Source organism: Salvelinus namaycush, chromosome 16 (genome assembly GCF_016432855.1).
Source record: "Salvelinus namaycush isolate Seneca chromosome 16, SaNama_1.0, whole genome shotgun sequence".
Classification (NCBI taxonomy): domain Eukaryota; kingdom Metazoa; phylum Chordata; class Actinopteri; order Salmoniformes; family Salmonidae; genus Salvelinus; species Salvelinus namaycush.
Window position 1 is genome coordinate 44,806,952 of NC_052322.1, and position 18,393 is coordinate 44,825,344.

Genomic DNA, 18,393 nt, shown 5'->3' on the forward strand with positions numbered 1-18,393 from the left:
GCAGTGAGGGTTAGGGTCTGTACCCACCTGAGGGTAGCAGTGAGGGTTAGAGTCTGTAACCACCTGAGGGTAGCAGTGAGGGTTAGAGTCTGTACCCACCTGAGGGTAGCAGTGAGGGTTAGAGTCTGTACCCACCTGAGGGTAGCAGTGAGGGTTAGGGTCTGTACCCACCTGAGGGTAGCAGTGAGGGTTAGAGTCTGTACCCACCTGAGGGTAGCAGTGAGGGTTAGAGTCTGTAACCACCTGAGGGTAGCAGTGAGGGTTAGAGTCTGTAACCACCTGAGGGTAGCAGTGAGGGTTAGAGTCTGTACCCACCTGAGGGTAGCAGTGAGGGTTAGAGTCTGTACCCACCTGAGGGTAGCAGTGAGGGTTAGAGTCTGTAACCACCTGAGGGTAGCAGTGAGGGATAGAGTTAGGGTCTGTACCCACCTGAGGGTAGCAGTGAGGGATAGAGTCTGTACCCACCTGAGGGTAGCAGTGAGGGATAGAGTTAGGGTCTGTACCCACCTGAGGGTAGCAGTGAGGGTTAGGGTCTGTACCCACCTGAGGGTAGCAGTGAGGGTTAGGGTCTGTACCCACCTGAGGGTAGCAGTGAGGGTTAGGGTCTGTACCCACCTGAGGGTAGCAGTGAGGGTTAGAGTCTGTACCCACCTGAGGGTAGCAGTGAGGGTTAGGGTCTGTACCCACCTGAGGGTAGCAGTGAGGGTTAGGGTCTGTACCCACCTGAGGGTAGCAGTGAGGGTTAGAGTCTGTACCCACCTGAGGGTAGCAGTGAGGGTTAGAGTCTGTACCCACCTGAGGGTAGCAGTGAGGGTTAGAGTCTGTACCCACCTGAGGGTAGCAGTGAGGGTTAGAGTCTGTACCCACCTGAGGGTAGCAGTGAGGGTTAGAGTCTGTACCCACCTGAGGGTAGCAGTGAGGGTTAGGGTCTGTACCCACCTGAGGGTAGCAGTGAGGGTTAGGGTCTGTACCCACCTGAGGGTAGCAGTGAGGGTTAGGGTCTGTACCCACCTGAGGGTAGCAGTGAGGGTTAGAGTCTGTAACCACCTGAGGGTAGCAGTGAGGGTTAGGGTCTGTACCCACCTGAGGGTAGCAGTGAGGGTTAGAGTCTGTACCCACCTGAGGGTAGCAGTGAGGGTTAGAGTCTGTACCCACCTGAGGGTAGCAGTGAGGGATAGAGTTAGGGTCTGTACCCACCTGAGGGTAGCAGTGAGGGCGGGGATACTACACAGGAAGGTGAAGAAGATGACGATGAAGAGGAAGGTGAGGAAGGCTGGCATGTGACTACAGGAGCTGGTGCACTTCCCATCCAGAGCCAGACCCTCCTGCCCCGATGTGACGTTCCCCACCACCACACAGCTGCAGCCCGAGTACACCTGACCAGGGGCACAAGACAGAGGAGACAGAGTCAACATACACAGCTCTAGCCAGAGTACACCTGACCGGGGGCACCAGACAGAGGAGTCAGAGTCAACATACACAGCTCTAGCCAGAGTACACCTGACCGGGGGCACCAGACAGAGTCAACATACACAGCTCTAGCCAGAGTACACCTGACCGGGGGCACCAGACAGAGTCAACATACACAGCTCTAGCCAGAGTACACCTGACCGGGGGCACAAGACAGAGGAGACAGAGTCAACATACACAGCTCTAGCCAGAGTACACCTGACCGGGGGCACCAGACAGAGTCAACATACACAGCTCTAGCCAGAGTACACCTGACCGGGGGCACCAGACAGAGTCAACATACACAGCTCTAGCCAGAGTACACCTGACCGGGGGCACCAGACAGAGGAGTCAGAGTCAACATACACAGCTCTAGCCAGAGTACAGCTGACCGGGGGCACCAGACAGAGTCAACATACACAGCTCTAGCCAGAGTACACCTGACCGGGGGCACCAGACAGAGTCAACATACACAGCTCTAGCCAGAGTACACCTGACCGGGGGCACCAGACAGAGGAGACAGAGTCAACATACACAGCTCTAGCCAGAGTACAGCTGACCGGGGGCACCAGACAGAGGAGACAGTCAGACAGAAGGGACAGTCAGAGTCAACATACACAGCTCTAGCCAGAGTACAGCTGACCGGGGGCACCAGACAGAGGAGACAGTCAGACAGAAGGGACAGTCAGAGTCAACATACACAGCTCTAGCCAGAGTACACCTGACCGGGGGCACCAGACAGAGGAGACAGTCAGACAGAAGGGACAGTCAGAGTCAACATACACAGCTCTAGCCAGAGTACACCTGACCGGGGGCACAAGACAGAGGAGACAGAGTCAACATACACAGCTCTAGCCAGAGTACACCTGACCGGGGGCACAAGACAGAGACAGACAGAGTCAACATACACAGCTCTAGCCAGAGTACACCTGACCGGGGGCACCAGACAGAGGAGACAGTCAGACAGAAGGGACAGTCAGAGTCAACATACACAGCTCTAGCCAGAGTACACCTGACCAGGGGAAGTCAGACAGAAGGGACAGTCAGACAGAAGGGACAGTCAGACAGAAGGGACAGTCAGACAGAAGGGGCAGTCAGACAGAAGGGACAGTCAGACAGAAGGGACAGTCAGACAGAAGGGACAGTCAGACAGTAGGGACAGTCAGACAGTAGGGACAGTCAGACAGAAGGGACAGTCAGACAGAAGGGACAGTCAGACAGAAGGGACAGTCAGACAGAAGGGACAGTCAGACAGAAGGGACAGTCAGACAGAAGGGGCAGTCAGACAGAAGGGACAGTCAGACAGAAGGGGCAGTCAGACAGAAGGGACAGTCAGACAGAAGGGACAGTCAGACAGAAGGGACAGTCAGACAGAAGGGACAGTCAGACAGAAGGGCCTGTAGGGGAGAGACATGAGACGTAAGTGGCAGGGTCTACAGTCAATCACGGATTACAAAAAGAAAACCAGCCCCGTCACGGACACCGACGTCTTGCTTCCAGACAAACTAAACACCTTATTTGTTCGCTTTGAGGATAATACAGTGCCACCGACACGGCCCGCCACCAAGGACTGTGGGCTCTCCTTCTCTGTTGGCGGCGTGAGTAAGACGTTCAAACGTGTTAACCCTCGCAAGGATGCCGGCCCAGACGGCATCGCTAGCCACGTCCTCAGAGCATGCACAGACCAGCTGGCTTGTGTGTTCAAGGTAGGCTTTGAAATACATCCACAGGTACACCTCCAAACCTCCAATGTCAATTAGCCTATCAGACGCTTCTAAAGCCATCATTTTCTGGAATTTTCTAAGCTGTTTAAAGGCACAGTCAACTTAGTGTACATAAACTTCTGACCCACTGGAATTGTGATACAGTGAATTATAAGTGAAATAATCTGTCTGTAAACAATTGTTGGAAAAATTACTTGTTCCATGCACAAAGTAGATGTCCGAACCGACTTGCCAAAACTATAATTTGTTAACAAAACATTTGTGGAGTGGTTGAAAAACAAGTTTTAAATGACTCCAACCTAACTTCCGACTTCAACTGTATGTAAGAATGCTGTTCACTAACTATAACTCAACATTCAACACCATAGTACCCTCCAAGCTCATCATCAAGCTAGAGGCCTTGGGGCCATGTGCAACTGGGTCCTGGACTTCCTGACGGGCCGCCCCCAGGTGGTGAAGGTAGGAAACAACATCTCCACTTCGCTGATCCTCAACACTGTGGCCCCACAAGGGTGCATGCTCAGCCCCCTCCTGTACTCCCTGTTCACCCATGACTGCATGGTCACGCACGCCTCCAACTCAATCATCAAGTTTACAGACGACACTAGTAGGCGACGATGAGACAGGGAGGAGGTGAGGGCACTCGGAGTGGTGTCAGGAAAACAACCTCTCACTCAACATCAACAAAACAAAGGAGATGATTGTGGACTTCAGGAAACAGCAGAGGGAGCAGCCCCCTATCCACATCAAAGGGACCGCAGTGGAGAAGGTGGAACGGTTTAAGTTCCTCAACGTGCACATCATGGATAAACTGAAATGGTCCACCCACACAGAGAGCGTGGTGAAGAAGGCGCAGCAGCGCATCAAAGCAGGGACCGAGAGACTGAAAAACAGCTTCTATCTCAAGGCCATCAGACTGTTAAACAGCCATCACTAACATTGAGAGGCTGCTGCCAACATACAGACGTGAAATCATTGGCCACTTTAATAAATGGATCACTAGTCACTTTAATAATGTAACTTTAATAATGTTTAGATATCTTGCATTACATTATGTTTACATATCTTGCATCTCATATGTATATACTGTATTTTATCTATTGCATCTTGCCTTGCTCTGTCATTACTCATCCATATATTTATATGTACAGTATATATTCTTATTCCATTCCTTACTTAGATCTGTGTGTATTAGGTAGTTGTTGTGGAATTGTTAGATCACTTGTTAGATATTACTGCACTGTCAGAACTAGAAGCACAAGCATTTCGCTACACTCGCAATAACATCTGCTAACCATGTGTATGTGACCAATACAATTTGATTTGATTTGACAGAAGGGACAGTCAGACAGAAGGGACAGTCAGACAAAAGGGACAGTCAGACAAAAGGGACAGTCAGACAGAAGGGACAGTCAGACAGAAGGGACAGTCAGACAGAAGGGACAGTCAGACAGAAGGGACAGTCAGACAGTAGGGACAGTCAGACAGTAGGGACAGTCAGACATTAGGGACCGTCAGACAGTAGGGACAGTCAGACAGAAGGGACAGTCAGACAGAAGGGACAGTCAGACAGTAGGAACAGTCAGACAGTAGGGACCGTCAGACAGTAGGGACCGTCAGACAGTAGGGACAGTCAGACAGAAGGAACAGTCAGACAGAAGGGGCAGTCAGACAGAAGGGACAATCAGACAGAAGGGACAGTCAGACAGAAGGGACAGTCAGACAGAAGGGACAGTCAGACAGAAGGGACAGTCAGACAGAAGGGGCAGTCAGACAGAAGGGGCAGTCAGACAGAAGGGGCAGTCAGATAGAAGGGACAGTCAGATAGAAGGGACAGTCAGACAGAAGGGACAGTCAGACAGAAGGGGCAGTCAGACAGAAGGGGCAGTCAGACAGAAGGGGCAGTCAGACAGAAGGGGCAGTCAGACAGAAGGGGCAGTCAAACAGAAGGGGCAGTCAGACAGAAGGGGCAGTCAGACAGAAGGGACAGTCAGACAGAAGGGGCAGTCAGACAGAAGGGACCGTCAGACAGAAGGGACCGTCAGACAGTAGGGACAGTCAGACAGAAGGGACAGTCAGACAGAAGGGGCAGTCAGACAGAAGGGGCAGTCAGACAGAAGGGGCAGTCAGACAGAAGGGGCAGTCAGACAGAAGGGACAGTCAGACAGAAGGGACAGTCAGACAGAAGGGGCAGTCAGACAGAAGGGACAGTCAGACAGAAGGGACAGTCAGACAGAAGGGACAGTCAGACAGAAGGGACAGTCAGACAGAAGGGACAGTCAGACAGAAGGGACAGTCAGACAGAAGGGGCAGTCAGACAGAAGGGGCAGTCAGACAGAAGGGGCAGTCAGATAGAAGGGACAGTCAGATAGAAGGGACAGTCAGACAGAAGGGACAGTCAGACAGAAGGGGCAGTCAGACAGAAGGGGCAGTCAGACAGAAGGGGCAGTCAGACAGAAGGGGCAGTCAAACAGAAGGGGCAGTCAGACAGAAGGGGCAGTCAGACAGAAGGGACAGTCAGACAGAAGGGGCAGTCAGACAGAAGGGACCGTCAGACAGAAGGGACCGTCAGACAGTAGGGACAGTCAGACAGAAGGGACAGTCAGACAGAAGGGGCAGTCAGACAGAAGGGGCAGTCAGACAGAAGGGGCAGTCAGACAGAAGGGACAGTCAGACAGAAGGGACAGTCAGACAGAAGGGGCAGTCAGACAGAAGGGACAGTCAGACAGAAGGGACAGTCAGACAGAAGGGACAGTCAGACAGAAGGGACAGTCAGACAGAGTGAACATGTATACTGACAGACTACCGTTTATCTTCATTAACTCATTGAACTAATTTAAGTGAGATCTTTGCTGAACAGTTGGTTGGTTACCTGTCTACCTGTGGAGACCTCTGTGTGGTTGATTGTGCTGCAGCCTGCATGGCAAGGGGAGTAATACATCACACCGTCGGCTCCACAGACTGGGTTATAGAGCTCTCGTAAACAGTGACAGTCTGCATTACAGCCCACCATCAGGTTGTCCCCCAACCAAGAGCTGAGGGAGAGAGAGAGAGAGAGAGAGAGAGAGAGAGAGAGAGAGAGAGAGAGAGAGAGAGAGAGAGAGAGAGAGAGAGAGAGAGAGAGAGAGAGAGAGAGAGAGAGAGAGAGAGAGAGAGAGAGAGAGAGAGAGAGAGAGAGAGAGAGAGAGAGAATTGAAAGGTTGTTTTCTTTGACGTCCATGATCATTATCTCTCTCTGTATACCGTAGTATAGTTATAGCTGGTCAGCAAAAGGGGCGGCAACAATCCGTGTGGATGGATGAATGGATGAAGAATGTCAGGAAAATAAAATAACTGTCATAAACATAAAAAAATAATAATCTGTGATAACATGGACTTCTAACAATGTGATTAAACTTTGTTACCCCTTGCCGAAACAAGCAAAGTGTTGTAGCAAACGATGAATAGAGTAGGATAGGAACCTCTGACCGGGCAACTTGACTGGTAAACTCATGGGTACACTCTCAATGGCTGCCTGGTATTGTGATGTAATCATTTCCATGGTAATGTAGAATGTTCATTCAAATGATGTTAACTGATGTGGCTCATCTATTTTGTAATATCAGTGGAGTTAAATCAACAAATCACAGCACATATTGATGGGTACACTTCCTGATTTTACTCTAGGTTCAAAATATACAGGTTAAGACAACAGGATTCTAATATCCCATGACTCCTTGCACCACTATTCAACAAGGGACCAGCTTCTGCATTTGGAATGACTGGGAGTGAATGGTAGAAAAATAAACACAATCATAGTGAATTTCAGCTAACTACTCTGTGAACACATAACTGCTTTACTGTCATTTTATTCATTTAGACGTTTAAAAAATAATTTACAGCCACTTTATTTGTCGATTTCTCGACCGCTGGTCATGTTTTCACTGCTAAGTCTGTAGAATCCAGCAACAGTGCTGGATTCCCATGAATGTGTTAATTTTCTAACCCTTCCGCATGGATTTATTAAGTCGTCTTAACCTTCCCATCTTCAACTTCACTTTTACTTCTAGCTTTGCTCCTATTGGTACACACAGGGAGAGACTATACAGACATGCCTGATGCCCAAATTGAGATTCTGACTACAGTGAGTACAGCTATGACCGGAAGATTCTTTTATGTAACAGGTTAAGAGAATTTAGGCAGCTGTGAGGCTCAACGCTAGTGGACGAGAAGCAGGTAGATCATTTAATGAGCAACGGACATGGAACAGGACAGGACAAGCGTCTGGACAGGGGGAAAATAACGACATCAATGCAGACACAGAGAACAAACGGGGGAGCAGACAGTTATAGACGGGGCAATCAACAAAGGGAAGGAGTCCAGGTGAGTCCAATGAGCGCTGCTGCGCGTAATGATGGTAACAGGTGTGTGTAATGAAGGGCAGCATGTCACCCTCGAGCGCCAGAGAGGGAGAGCGGGAGCAGGCGTGACAGCAGCAGGTTAGGATAATTAACATGGCAGGTGAGAAGACTTAGGTTAAGGTTAGGAAAAGGGTTAGGGTTAGCTAAAATGCTCTCCTAAACTGCTACGAAAAGTCACAGCTGTACACCTTCTAGCCACATCATTAACTTGAATGGGGACGCCCGATCTATTCATTCTATTTATATGGCACACATGCAGTCAGGAACAGAGGAAAGGAGAAAATGTGCGTACAAAAATAGAGCATGCCAAAGCTATCATCAAGGCAAGGTGTGGCTACTTTGAAGAATCTCAACTCTCAAATATATTTTGATTTGTTTAACACTTTTTTGGTTACTACATGATTCCATATGTGTTATTTCATAGTTTTGATGTATTCACTATTATTCTACAATGTAGAAAATAGTAAAAATAAAGAAAAACCCTTGAATGAGTAGGTGTGTCCAAACTTTTGACTGGTACAGTATATATGTAATTAGAGTTTTTTTTGTGCAATTTAAAAAAAATGTAACCTTTATTTAACTAGGCAAGTCCGTTAAGAACACATTTTTATTTACAATGAGGGAACAGTGGGTTAACTGCCTTATTCAAGGGCAGAAAGACACATGTTCACCTTGTCAGCCCAGGGATTCAATCCTGCAATCTTTTGGTTACTAGCCCAACGGTCTAACCACTAGGCTATCTGTCGTCCCAAAGGTTATTACGGAGACCGTGGCCATTTGGATGGCCAATTACCCCTCATGCACAAGTCCATAACTGTCTCAACCCTACCAGTCTGTTTAGCTAACATTCCACTTCTTTGTACTCAAAATAATGATTATACTGTTTAATAGGTACTGTTTAAATAATGTGAAATATTCCACCGGGCCTGGTCTGGGCTTACCTGTTGCGGACTGGCTCATAGTACTGTTCATTGTACTGATGGCCTGGTGGCAGGTTGCTGCGGTAGGGGGAAGTCACCCCGGCCATGGGGATGTTGGGACAGTGGATGAGGAAGATGAAGATGGCAAGAAGACTGATGACGGCACACACCATGCAGAACCTAACGATGCCACGGCAACGGAGGTTCAGCTTCTTCACGATGTAGCCGCCCAGGAAAGTGCCCCCCCCACCCGCGGGTACCACCATGTAGCCTGGTGGGAGGAGAGGGAAGGTTAGTACCATGTAGCCTGGTGGGAGGAGAGGGAAGGTTAGTACCATGTAGCCTGGTGGGAGGAGAGGGAAGGTTAGTACCATGTAGCCTGATGGGAGGAGAGGGAAGGTTAGTACCATGTAGCCTGGTGGGAGGAGAGGGAAGATTAGTACCATGTAGCCTGGTGGGAGGAGAGGGAAGGTTAGTACCATGTAGCCTGGTGGGAGGAGAGGGAAGGTTAGTACCATGTAGCCTGGTGGGAGGAGAGGGAAGGTTAATACCATGTAGCCTGGTGGGAGGAGAGGGAAGGTTAATACCATGTAGCCTGGTGGGAGGAGAGGGAAGGTTAATACCATGTAGCCTGGTGGGAGGAGAGGGAAGGTTAGTACCATGTAGCCTGGTGGGAGGAGAGGGAAGGTTAATACCATGTAGCCTGGTGGGAGGAGAGGGAAGGTTAATACCATGTAACCTGGTGGGAGGAGAGGGATACCATGTGTATGTGAGGGATGAGGAGGGATAAGGATGGAGGTATAACTAGTTAAATGGTAGGACTGTGACTAAGGGATAAGGATGGAGGTATAACTAGTTAAATGGTAGGACTGTGACTAAGGGATAAGGATGGAGGTATAACTAGTTAAATGGTAGGACTGTGACTAAGGGATAAGGATGGAGGTATAACTAGTTAAATGGTAGGACTGTGACTAAGGGATAAGGATGGAGGTATAACTAGTTAAATGGTAGGACTGTGACTAAGGGATAAGGATGGAGGTATAACTAGTTAAATGGTAGGACTGTGACTAAGGGATAAGGATGGAGGTATAACTAGTTAAATGGTAGGACTGTGACTAAGGGATAAGGATGGAGGTATAACTAACTAAATGGTAGGACTGTGACTAAGGGATAAGGATGGAGGTATAACTAGTTAAATGGTAGGACTGTGACTAAGGGATAAGGATGGAGGTATAACTAGTTAAATGGTAGGACTGTGACTAAGGGATAAGGATGGAGGTATAACTAGTTAAATGGTAGGACTGTGACTAAGGGATAAGGATGGAGGTATAACTAGTTAAATGGTAGGACTGTGACTAAGGGATAAGGATGGAGGTATAACTAGTTAAATGGTAGGACTGTGACTAAGGGATAAGGATGGAGGTATAACTAGTTAAATGGTAGGACTGTGACTAAGGGATAAGGATGGAGGTATAACTAGTTAAATGGTAGGACTGTGACTAAGGGATAAGGATGGAGGTATAACTAGTTAAATGGTAGGACTGTGACTAAGGGATAAGGATGGAGGTATAACTAGTTAAATGGTAGGACTGTGACTAAGGGATAAGGATGGAGGTATAACTAGTTAAATGGTAGGACTGTGACTAAGGGATAAGGATGGAGGTATAACTAGTTAAATGGTAGGACTGTGACTAAGGGATAAGGATGGAGGTATAACTAGTTAAATGGTAGGACTGTGACTAAGGGATAAGGATGGAGGTATAACTAACTAAATGGTAGGACTGTGACTAAGGGATAAGGATGGAGGTATAACTAGTTAAATGGTAGGACTGTGACTAAGGGATAAGGATGGAGGTATAACTAGTTAAATGGTAGGACTGTGACTAAGGGATAAGGATGGAGGTATAACTAGTTAAATGGTAGGACTGTGACTAAGGGATAAGGATGGAGGTATAACTAGTTAAATGGTAGGACTGTGACTAAGGGATAAGGATGGAGGTATAACTAGTTAAATGGTAGGACTGTGACTAAGGGATAAGGATGGAGGTATAACTAGTTAAATGGTAGGACTGTGACTAAGGGATAAGGATGGAGATATAACTAGTTAAATGGTAGGACTGTGACTAAGGGATAAGGATGGAGGTATAACTAGTTAAATGGTAGGACTGTGACTAAGGGATAAGGATGGAGGTATAAATGGTAGGACTGTGACTAAGGGATACGGATGGAGGTATAACTAGTTAAATGGTAGGACTGTGACTAAGGGATAAGGATGGAGGTATAACTAGTTAAATGGTAGGACTGTGACTAAGGGATACGGATGGAGGAATAACTAACTAAATGGTAGGACTGTGACTAAGGGATAAGGATGGAGGTATAACTAGTTAAATGGTAGGACTGTGACTAAGGGATAAGGATGGAGGTATAACTAGTTAAATGGTAGGACTGTGACTAAGGGATAAGGATGGAGGTATAACTAGTTAAATGGTAGGACTGTGACTAAGGGATAAGGATGGAGGTATAACTAACTAAATGGTAGGACTGTGACTAAGGGATAAGGATGGAGGTATAACTAGTTAACTAGTTAAATGGTAGGACTGTGACTAAGGGATAAGGATGGAGGTATAACTAGTTAAATGGTAGGACTGTGACTAAGGGATACGGATGGAGGAATAACTAACTAAATGGTAGGACTGTGACTAAGGGATAAGGATGGAGGTATAACTAGTTAAATGGTAGGACTGTGACTAAGGGATAAGGATGGAGGAATAACTAGTTAAATGGTAGGACTGTGACTAAGGGATAAGGATGGAGGTATAACTAGTTTTAAATGGTAGGACTGTGACTAAGGGATAAGGATGGAGGTATAACTAGTTAAATGGTAGGACTGTGACTAAGGGATAAGGATGGAGGAATAACTAGTTAAATGGTAGGACTGTGACTAGGGGATAAGGATGGAGGTATAACTAGTTAAATGGTAGGACTGTGACTAAGGGATAAGGATGGAGGTATAACTAGTTAAATGGTAGGACTGTGACTAAGGGATAAGGATGGAGGTATAACTAGTTAAATGGTAGGACTGTGACTAAGGGATAAGGATGGAGGTATAACTAGTTAAATGGTAGGACTGTGACTAAGGGATAAGGATGGAGGTATAACTAGATAACTAGTTAAATGGTAGGACTGTGACTAAGGGATAAGGATGGAGGTATAACTAGTTAAATGGTAGGACTGTGACTAAGGGATAAGGATGGAGGTATAACTAGTTAAATGGTAGGACTGTGACTAAGGGATAAGGATGGAGGTATAACTAGTTAAATGGTAGGACTGTGACTAAGGGATAAGGATGGAGGTATAACTAGTTAAATGGTAGGACTGTGACTAAGGGATAAGGATGGAGGTATAACTAGTTAAATGGTAGGACTGTGACTAAGGGATAAGGATGGAGGTATAACTAGTTAAATGGTAGGACTGTGACTAAGGGATAAGGATGGAGGTATAACTAGTTAAATGGTAGGACTGTGACTAAGGGATAAGGATGGAGGTATAACTAGTTAAATGGTAGGACTGTGACTAAGGGATAAGGATGGAGGTATAACTAGTTAAATGGTAGGACTGTGACTAAGGGATAAGGATGGAGGTATAACTAGTTAAATGGTAGGACTGTGACTAAGGGATAAGGATGGAGGTATAACTAGTTAAATGGTAGGACTGTGACTAAGGGATAAGGATGGAGGTATAACTAGTTAAATGGTAGGACTGTGACTAAGGGATAAGGATGGAGGTATAACTAGTTAAATGGTAGGACTGTGACTAAGGGATAAGGATGGAGGTATAACTAGTTAAATGGTAGGACTGTGACTAAGGGATAAGGATGGAGGTATAACTAGTTAAATGGTAGGACTGTGACTAAGGGATAAGGATGGAGATATAACTAGTTAAATGGTAGGACTGTGACTAAGGGATAAGGATGGAGGTATAACTAGTTAAATGGTAGGACTGTGACTAAGGGATAAGGATGGAGGTATAACTAGTTAAATGGTAGGACTGTGACTAAGGGATAAAGATGGAGGTATAACTAGTTAAATGGTAGGACTGTGACTAAGGGATAAGGATGGAGGAATAACTAGTTAAATGGTAGGACTGTGACTAAGGGATAAGGATGGAGGTATAACTAGTTAAATGGTAGGACTGTGACTAAGGGATAAGGATGGAGGTATAACTAGTTAAATGGTAGGACTGTGACTAAGGGATAAGGATGGAGGAATAACTAGTTAAATGGTAGGACTGTGACTAAGGGATAAGGATGGAGGTATAACTAGTTAAATGGTAGGACTGTGACTAAGGGATAAGGATGGAGGTATAACTAGTTAAATGGTAGGACTGTGACTAAGGGATAAGGATGGAGGTATAACTAGTTAAATGGTAGGACTGTGACTAAGGGATAAGGATGGAGGTATAACTAGTTAAATGGTAGGACTGTGACTAAGGGATAAGGATGGAGGTATAACTAGTTAAATGGTAGGACTGTGACTAAGGGATAAGGATGGAGGTATAACTAGTTAAATGGTAGGACTGTGACTAAGGGATACGGATGGAGGTATAACTAGTTAAATGGTAGGACTGTGACTAAGGGATAAGGATGGAGGTATAACTAGTTAAATGGTAGGACTGTGACTTGACTAAGGGATAAGGATGGAGGTATAACTAGTTAAATGGTAGGACTGTGACTAAGGGATAAGAATGGAGGTATAACTAGTTAAATGGTAGGACTGTGACTAAGGGATAAGGATGGAGGAATAACTAACTAAATGGTAGGACTGTGACTAAGGGATAAGGATGGAGGTATAACTAGTTAACTAGATAAATGGTAGGACTGTGACTAAGGGATACGGATGGAGGTATAACTAGTTAAATGGTAGGACTGTGACTTGACTAAGGGATAAGGATGGAGGTATAACTAGTTAAATGGTAGGACTGTGACTAAGGGATAAGGATGGAGGTATAACTAGTTAAATGGTAGGACTGTGACTAAGGGATAAGGATGGAGGAATAACTAACTAAATGGTAGGACTGTGACTAAGGGATAAGGATGGAGGTATAACTAGTTAACTAGATAAATGGTAGGACTGTGACTAAGGGATACGGATGGAGGTATAACTAGTTAAATGGTAGGACTGTGACTAAGGGATAAGGATGGAGGTATAACTAGTTAAATGGTAGGACTGTGACTAAGGGATAAGGATGGAGGTATAACTAGTTAAATGGTAGGACTGTGACTAAGGGATACGGATGGAGGTATAACTAGTTAAATGGTAGGACTGTGACTAAGGGATAAGGATGGAGGTATAACTAGTTAAATGGTAGGACTGTGACTAAGGTATAAGGATGGAGGTATAACTAGTTAAATGGTAGGACTGTGACTAAGGGATAAGGATGGAGGTATAACTAGTTAAATGGTAGGACTGTGACTAAGGGATAAGGATGGAGGTATAACTAGTTAAATGGTAGGACTGTGACTAAGGGATAAGGATGGAGGTATAACTAGTTAAATGGTAGGACTGTGACTAAAGGATAAGGATGGAGGTATAACTAGTTAAATGGTAGGACTGTGACTAAGGGATAAGGATGGAGGTATAACTAGTTAAATGGTAGGACTGTGACTATGGGATAAGGATGGAGGTATAACTAGTTAAATGGTAGGACTGTGACTAAGGGGATAAGGATGGAGGAATAACTAGTTAAATGGTAGGACTGTGACTAAGGGATAAGGATGGAGGAATAACTAGTTAAATGGTAGGACTGTGACTAAGGGATAAGGATGGAGGTATAACTAGTTAAATGGTAGGACTGTGACTAAGGGATACGGATGGAGGTATAACTAGTTAAATGGTAGGACTGTGACTAAGGGTTCTTCACATATCCCCTGTATGATACAGATCCTGGAGCGTTCGGTACCCTGCTCCGCTCTCTAAAGCATGTGTGAAACGCAAACGAATCCAGGCTGAAACAAATCCTGGACCTGTGCGAGTAGCGGGCCCAAGATCCAGAGCACAACGTATCGTGACAGAGCACCACGTATCGTGATGTGGCATAGCACCACGTATTGTGACAGAGCACCACGTATTGTGACAGAGCACCACGTATCGTGACGTGGCAGAGCACCACGTACCATGACAGAGCACCACGTATCGTGACAGAGCACCACATATCGTGACGTGGCAGAGCCCCACGTATGGTGACAGAGCACCACGTATGGTGAAAGAGCACCACGTATGGTGACAGAGCACCACGTATTGTGACAGAGCACCACGTATGATGACGTGGCAGAGCACCACGTATCGTGACAGAGCACCACATATCGTGACGTGGCAGAGCACCACATATCGTGGCAGAGCACCACGTACCGTGACAGAGCACCACATATCGTGGCAGAGCACCACATATCGTGACAGAGCACCACATATCGTGGCAGAGCACCACATATCGTGACAGAGCACCACGTATGGTGACGTGGCAGCGCGAGTCCCATTGTAAACAAGCCTGCTAACGTCATGTAGAATGTGTCTCACATCTTGAAGTGGTTATTTCCAGCAAAAATGATTCAGTAGAATTCTGACAAACGCTCCAGGAAACTGAATCAGAGAATGTCATACGTGAAAACACCTCATAAGAGGTGGGGTTTCAGATATGTCACATGCAGGTAGGTGACCAATAGTTATTTATTTATGGATAGAATTACAAATATAATCCCTGTTAATTCAATATGATCTCTGTGGGCCTAACAGTAAAGATCTATCATTGAACTTTTAAAATATATGACCTTTTAATGTGTCATAAACACATTCAGGTTGTTTTCATCTGGTTGTCAAACAATCACTTCAATAGGCTCCTATAAGACTGACGACCCACGCATGGACATGGACTCTGAAGTCCTTCCTGCATCCAGACAGAGCACTGTACACCCGCCATGTGATGGATGGAAAGAGTCACCTGTAACAAAACACCAACGAGGCTAATGAAAAGGCCTACACTTGTAACCTGAATTGATGCGTCCACAGCTGTCGGTGCCCCTCTGCCTTCACAAAATGTCACTTTTATCACTGAACCACACCACAGTTTAAGTCAATAAATAAAGAGGTAATCGACAGACATGCGCTAATGATAAATACTAGTGTAGTAGCCTGCCGTGTCCTTGGCATCCTTGTATGAATTATTGTGATAGGCTGATGTCAACAGGTACGGCATACAGCAACTATTTACTTTGCCGGTGCATGCAGGGGGTGAAAGTAAGTCGGTAAGGTCCGGTACGGAGTACCAGCGGTAAGGAGTACCAGTTAAACATGTGCCTATCACAATAATGAATACAAATATGCCAAGGAAACGACAGGCTATTACAGCCTGTAATGTTTATGTGGGGTGTAGTTAGGGTTCTGACGGTCTCTCACCAAACCAGGTGGCTGCCTCAGACGCACTCAGGCTGAACTGAGACTCGAGAAACTTGGGGCCGAAGGTGGACATGCCAGCGATGAGGGTGGCCTCTGTGGCCCCCGCCAGACACAGGAAGAGGAAGGGAGGGTTCTTCAGCAGGAGCAACACTGACCTAGAGAGAGAGAGAGAAGGGAGAGAAAGAGAAAGAGGGAGTGAGGGAGAGGGAGAGAGTGAGGGAGAAAGAGTGAAGGGAGAGTGAAAGAGAGGGGAGAGTGAAAGAGAGAGAGAATGTGAAAGACAGATAGAAAGAAGGGAGAGTGAAAGAGAGAGAGAGATAGTGAGAGAGAGAGAGAGAGAGAGAGAAGGGAGGGTGAAAGAGAGATAGAGAGTAAAAGAGAGAGGGAGAAGGGAGAGTGAAAGAGAGAGAGAGAAGGGAGAGTGAAAGAGAGAGAGAGAGAGAGAAGGGAGAGTGAAAGTGAGAGAAGGGAGAGTGAGAGAGAGAGAGAGAGAGAGAGAGAGAGAGAGGAGGGTGAAAGAGAGAGAGAGAGAAGGGAGAGCGAAAGAGAAAGAGAGAAGGGAGAGTGAAAGAGAGAGAGAGAGAAGGGAGAGTGAAAGAGAGAGATACAGAGAGAGTGAGTGGGGTTATTTCCTTAGATAGATCTTCAGTTGTTAATTAAAGTAAAGCTCTAACACAGAGACCTGGGCCGTATCCACATCTCAGAGTGCTGATCAGCGATCACTTTCACCTTTAAAATATACTGTATATGAATACACTTAGAAAAAAAGGTGCTATCTAGAACCAAAAAGGGATATTTGGCTGTCCCCACAGGAGAACCCTTTGAAGAAACCCTTTTGGTTCCAGGTAGAACACTTTTGGGTTCCATGTAAAACCCTCTCCAGAGGGGTCTACATGGAACCCAACAGAGTTATACCTGGAAACAAAAAGGGTTGTACCTGGAACAAAAAAGGGTTCCGCTATGGGGACAGCCACAGAACCCTTTTGTAACAAATTTTTTCTAATAGTGTAAGCTTATTCAGACAGATTCTAGATCAGCCCTCCTACTCCGAGATACTTTACTATCATGTTATATAACACAATGCAGTCTTTGTCCTGTTCCCTCTCAGTAATCCCCTGTTGCCATGGAGAATCAGTCTGCTTTCTGATCCGGCTAAATGGACCCATAGTAAACCCAGTGGCTACTCATTGAGGGATAACAACACTACGTTTATATAAGACCTAGATTCAATCTGGCTCTGCAGAAGAGCCGCGCTATGGCGCAATTGACATGGAGCCGACATATGCCTCATTTACTGTGAATGCAGAAACATTGCCTTTAAAAGGTGAATAACGGTGACTAACTCCATTCCGTACAAATTTGCTTAACAGCGACATTCAAACAAGGCTGCAATGAAAACTAATGGGACTGTAGCGACTGTGTTGACATCAAAATCTGGGGTGTGAACTATGTTTCTATTCAAGCGTTGATTGACATGGTAATGGTCCAATAGTATTGGAGAAAAGTTGAAAAAACTGACCCCTCCGATGCTGTACGTTAAATTGTGACATGTCATGACGTAACGGACATCACCCATTAAGCAACTCATTCTGCGTCTTACAGCCTCTCTCTACCAGGTGTAGCGATTCTCTCACCATTTAAAAACAAGAAAGGAACGGGGACAGGGTAAGGGGGGGATACCTAGTCATTTTTTGCGTCATCATTGCAAGCGATCATGACTCTCAAAAGCCGCTGTTACCTTCTGAAGATCACTTTAGCGTCGCACTAAAAACTCGATTCATATTTAACACAAACCTTCAAATAGGTATGTAATGACACATTATATAAACTCTTTATAGTATTTTATTTATATTTTAGAGGTGATAAGTTGGACAGATCGGGTGAAAAAAGCAGTTTCCCAACACGACATATCTCCCCTGCTCACTATCACGCAATTGGTTTCGCTTCCCCACCCGCCATTTTTAAAAAGACCTGACGGAGCTCAATGCCTTCTTCAATCATGCAGAGACGGGCAGCATGAAGGTCTCATCATTGATTTTGTTGGAAAAGGGGAGAAATTGTGCTTTACAATGGTATTGATATTACAGTTGGTCTGGAAGTATTACGTTTTTTGGGGGGGGGTGGGGGGGCGCTAAAATAAGGTCAATTGTACGAATCCAGAGCGATGTACAAACGTGAGTTAGCTGATCAGATTTCATCCATCTGTCAGTCTTATGGTGTGAGTTAATAAATAGACAAGGAGAGTGGAAGGCCTGGTTCCTTCTGTATCGTAGAGGGTAGGGTCACCTACTGTACCTAGGCATGTCTTTCACTGACTTCCCAAACTGAGGGTCTGATGCACTGGCCTGACTGCCATCTTTCAGTTGGTGGGCCTCAGACACACGCATGGACACATACTTCTGAGAGCCTGGAGAGAGAAAGGGGGGGAAAAATACCGATATATATGTTGATG

At 45.9% G+C, this 18,393-nt stretch overlaps 1 protein-coding gene across 1 annotated transcript in view; it reads right to left on the reverse strand.

The window, feature by feature from the left end:
• The window catches only part of LOC120061480 (solute carrier organic anion transporter family member 4A1-like), a 33,971-nt gene that overhangs the window by 5,783 nt on the left and 9,795 nt on the right, over nt 1-18,393 (reverse strand). The window contains exons 5-9 of the mRNA XM_039011325.1: nt 18,237-18,348; nt 15,942-16,096; nt 8,515-8,764; nt 6,046-6,208; nt 1,198-1,376 (exon numbers count right to left, since the gene is read on the reverse strand). Coding sequence (XP_038867253.1) covers nt 1,198-1,376; nt 6,046-6,208; nt 8,515-8,764; nt 15,942-16,096; nt 18,237-18,348 — 859 coding nt within the window. The remainder of the gene's footprint in view (nt 1-1,197; nt 1,377-6,045; nt 6,209-8,514; nt 8,765-15,941; nt 16,097-18,236; nt 18,349-18,393) is intronic.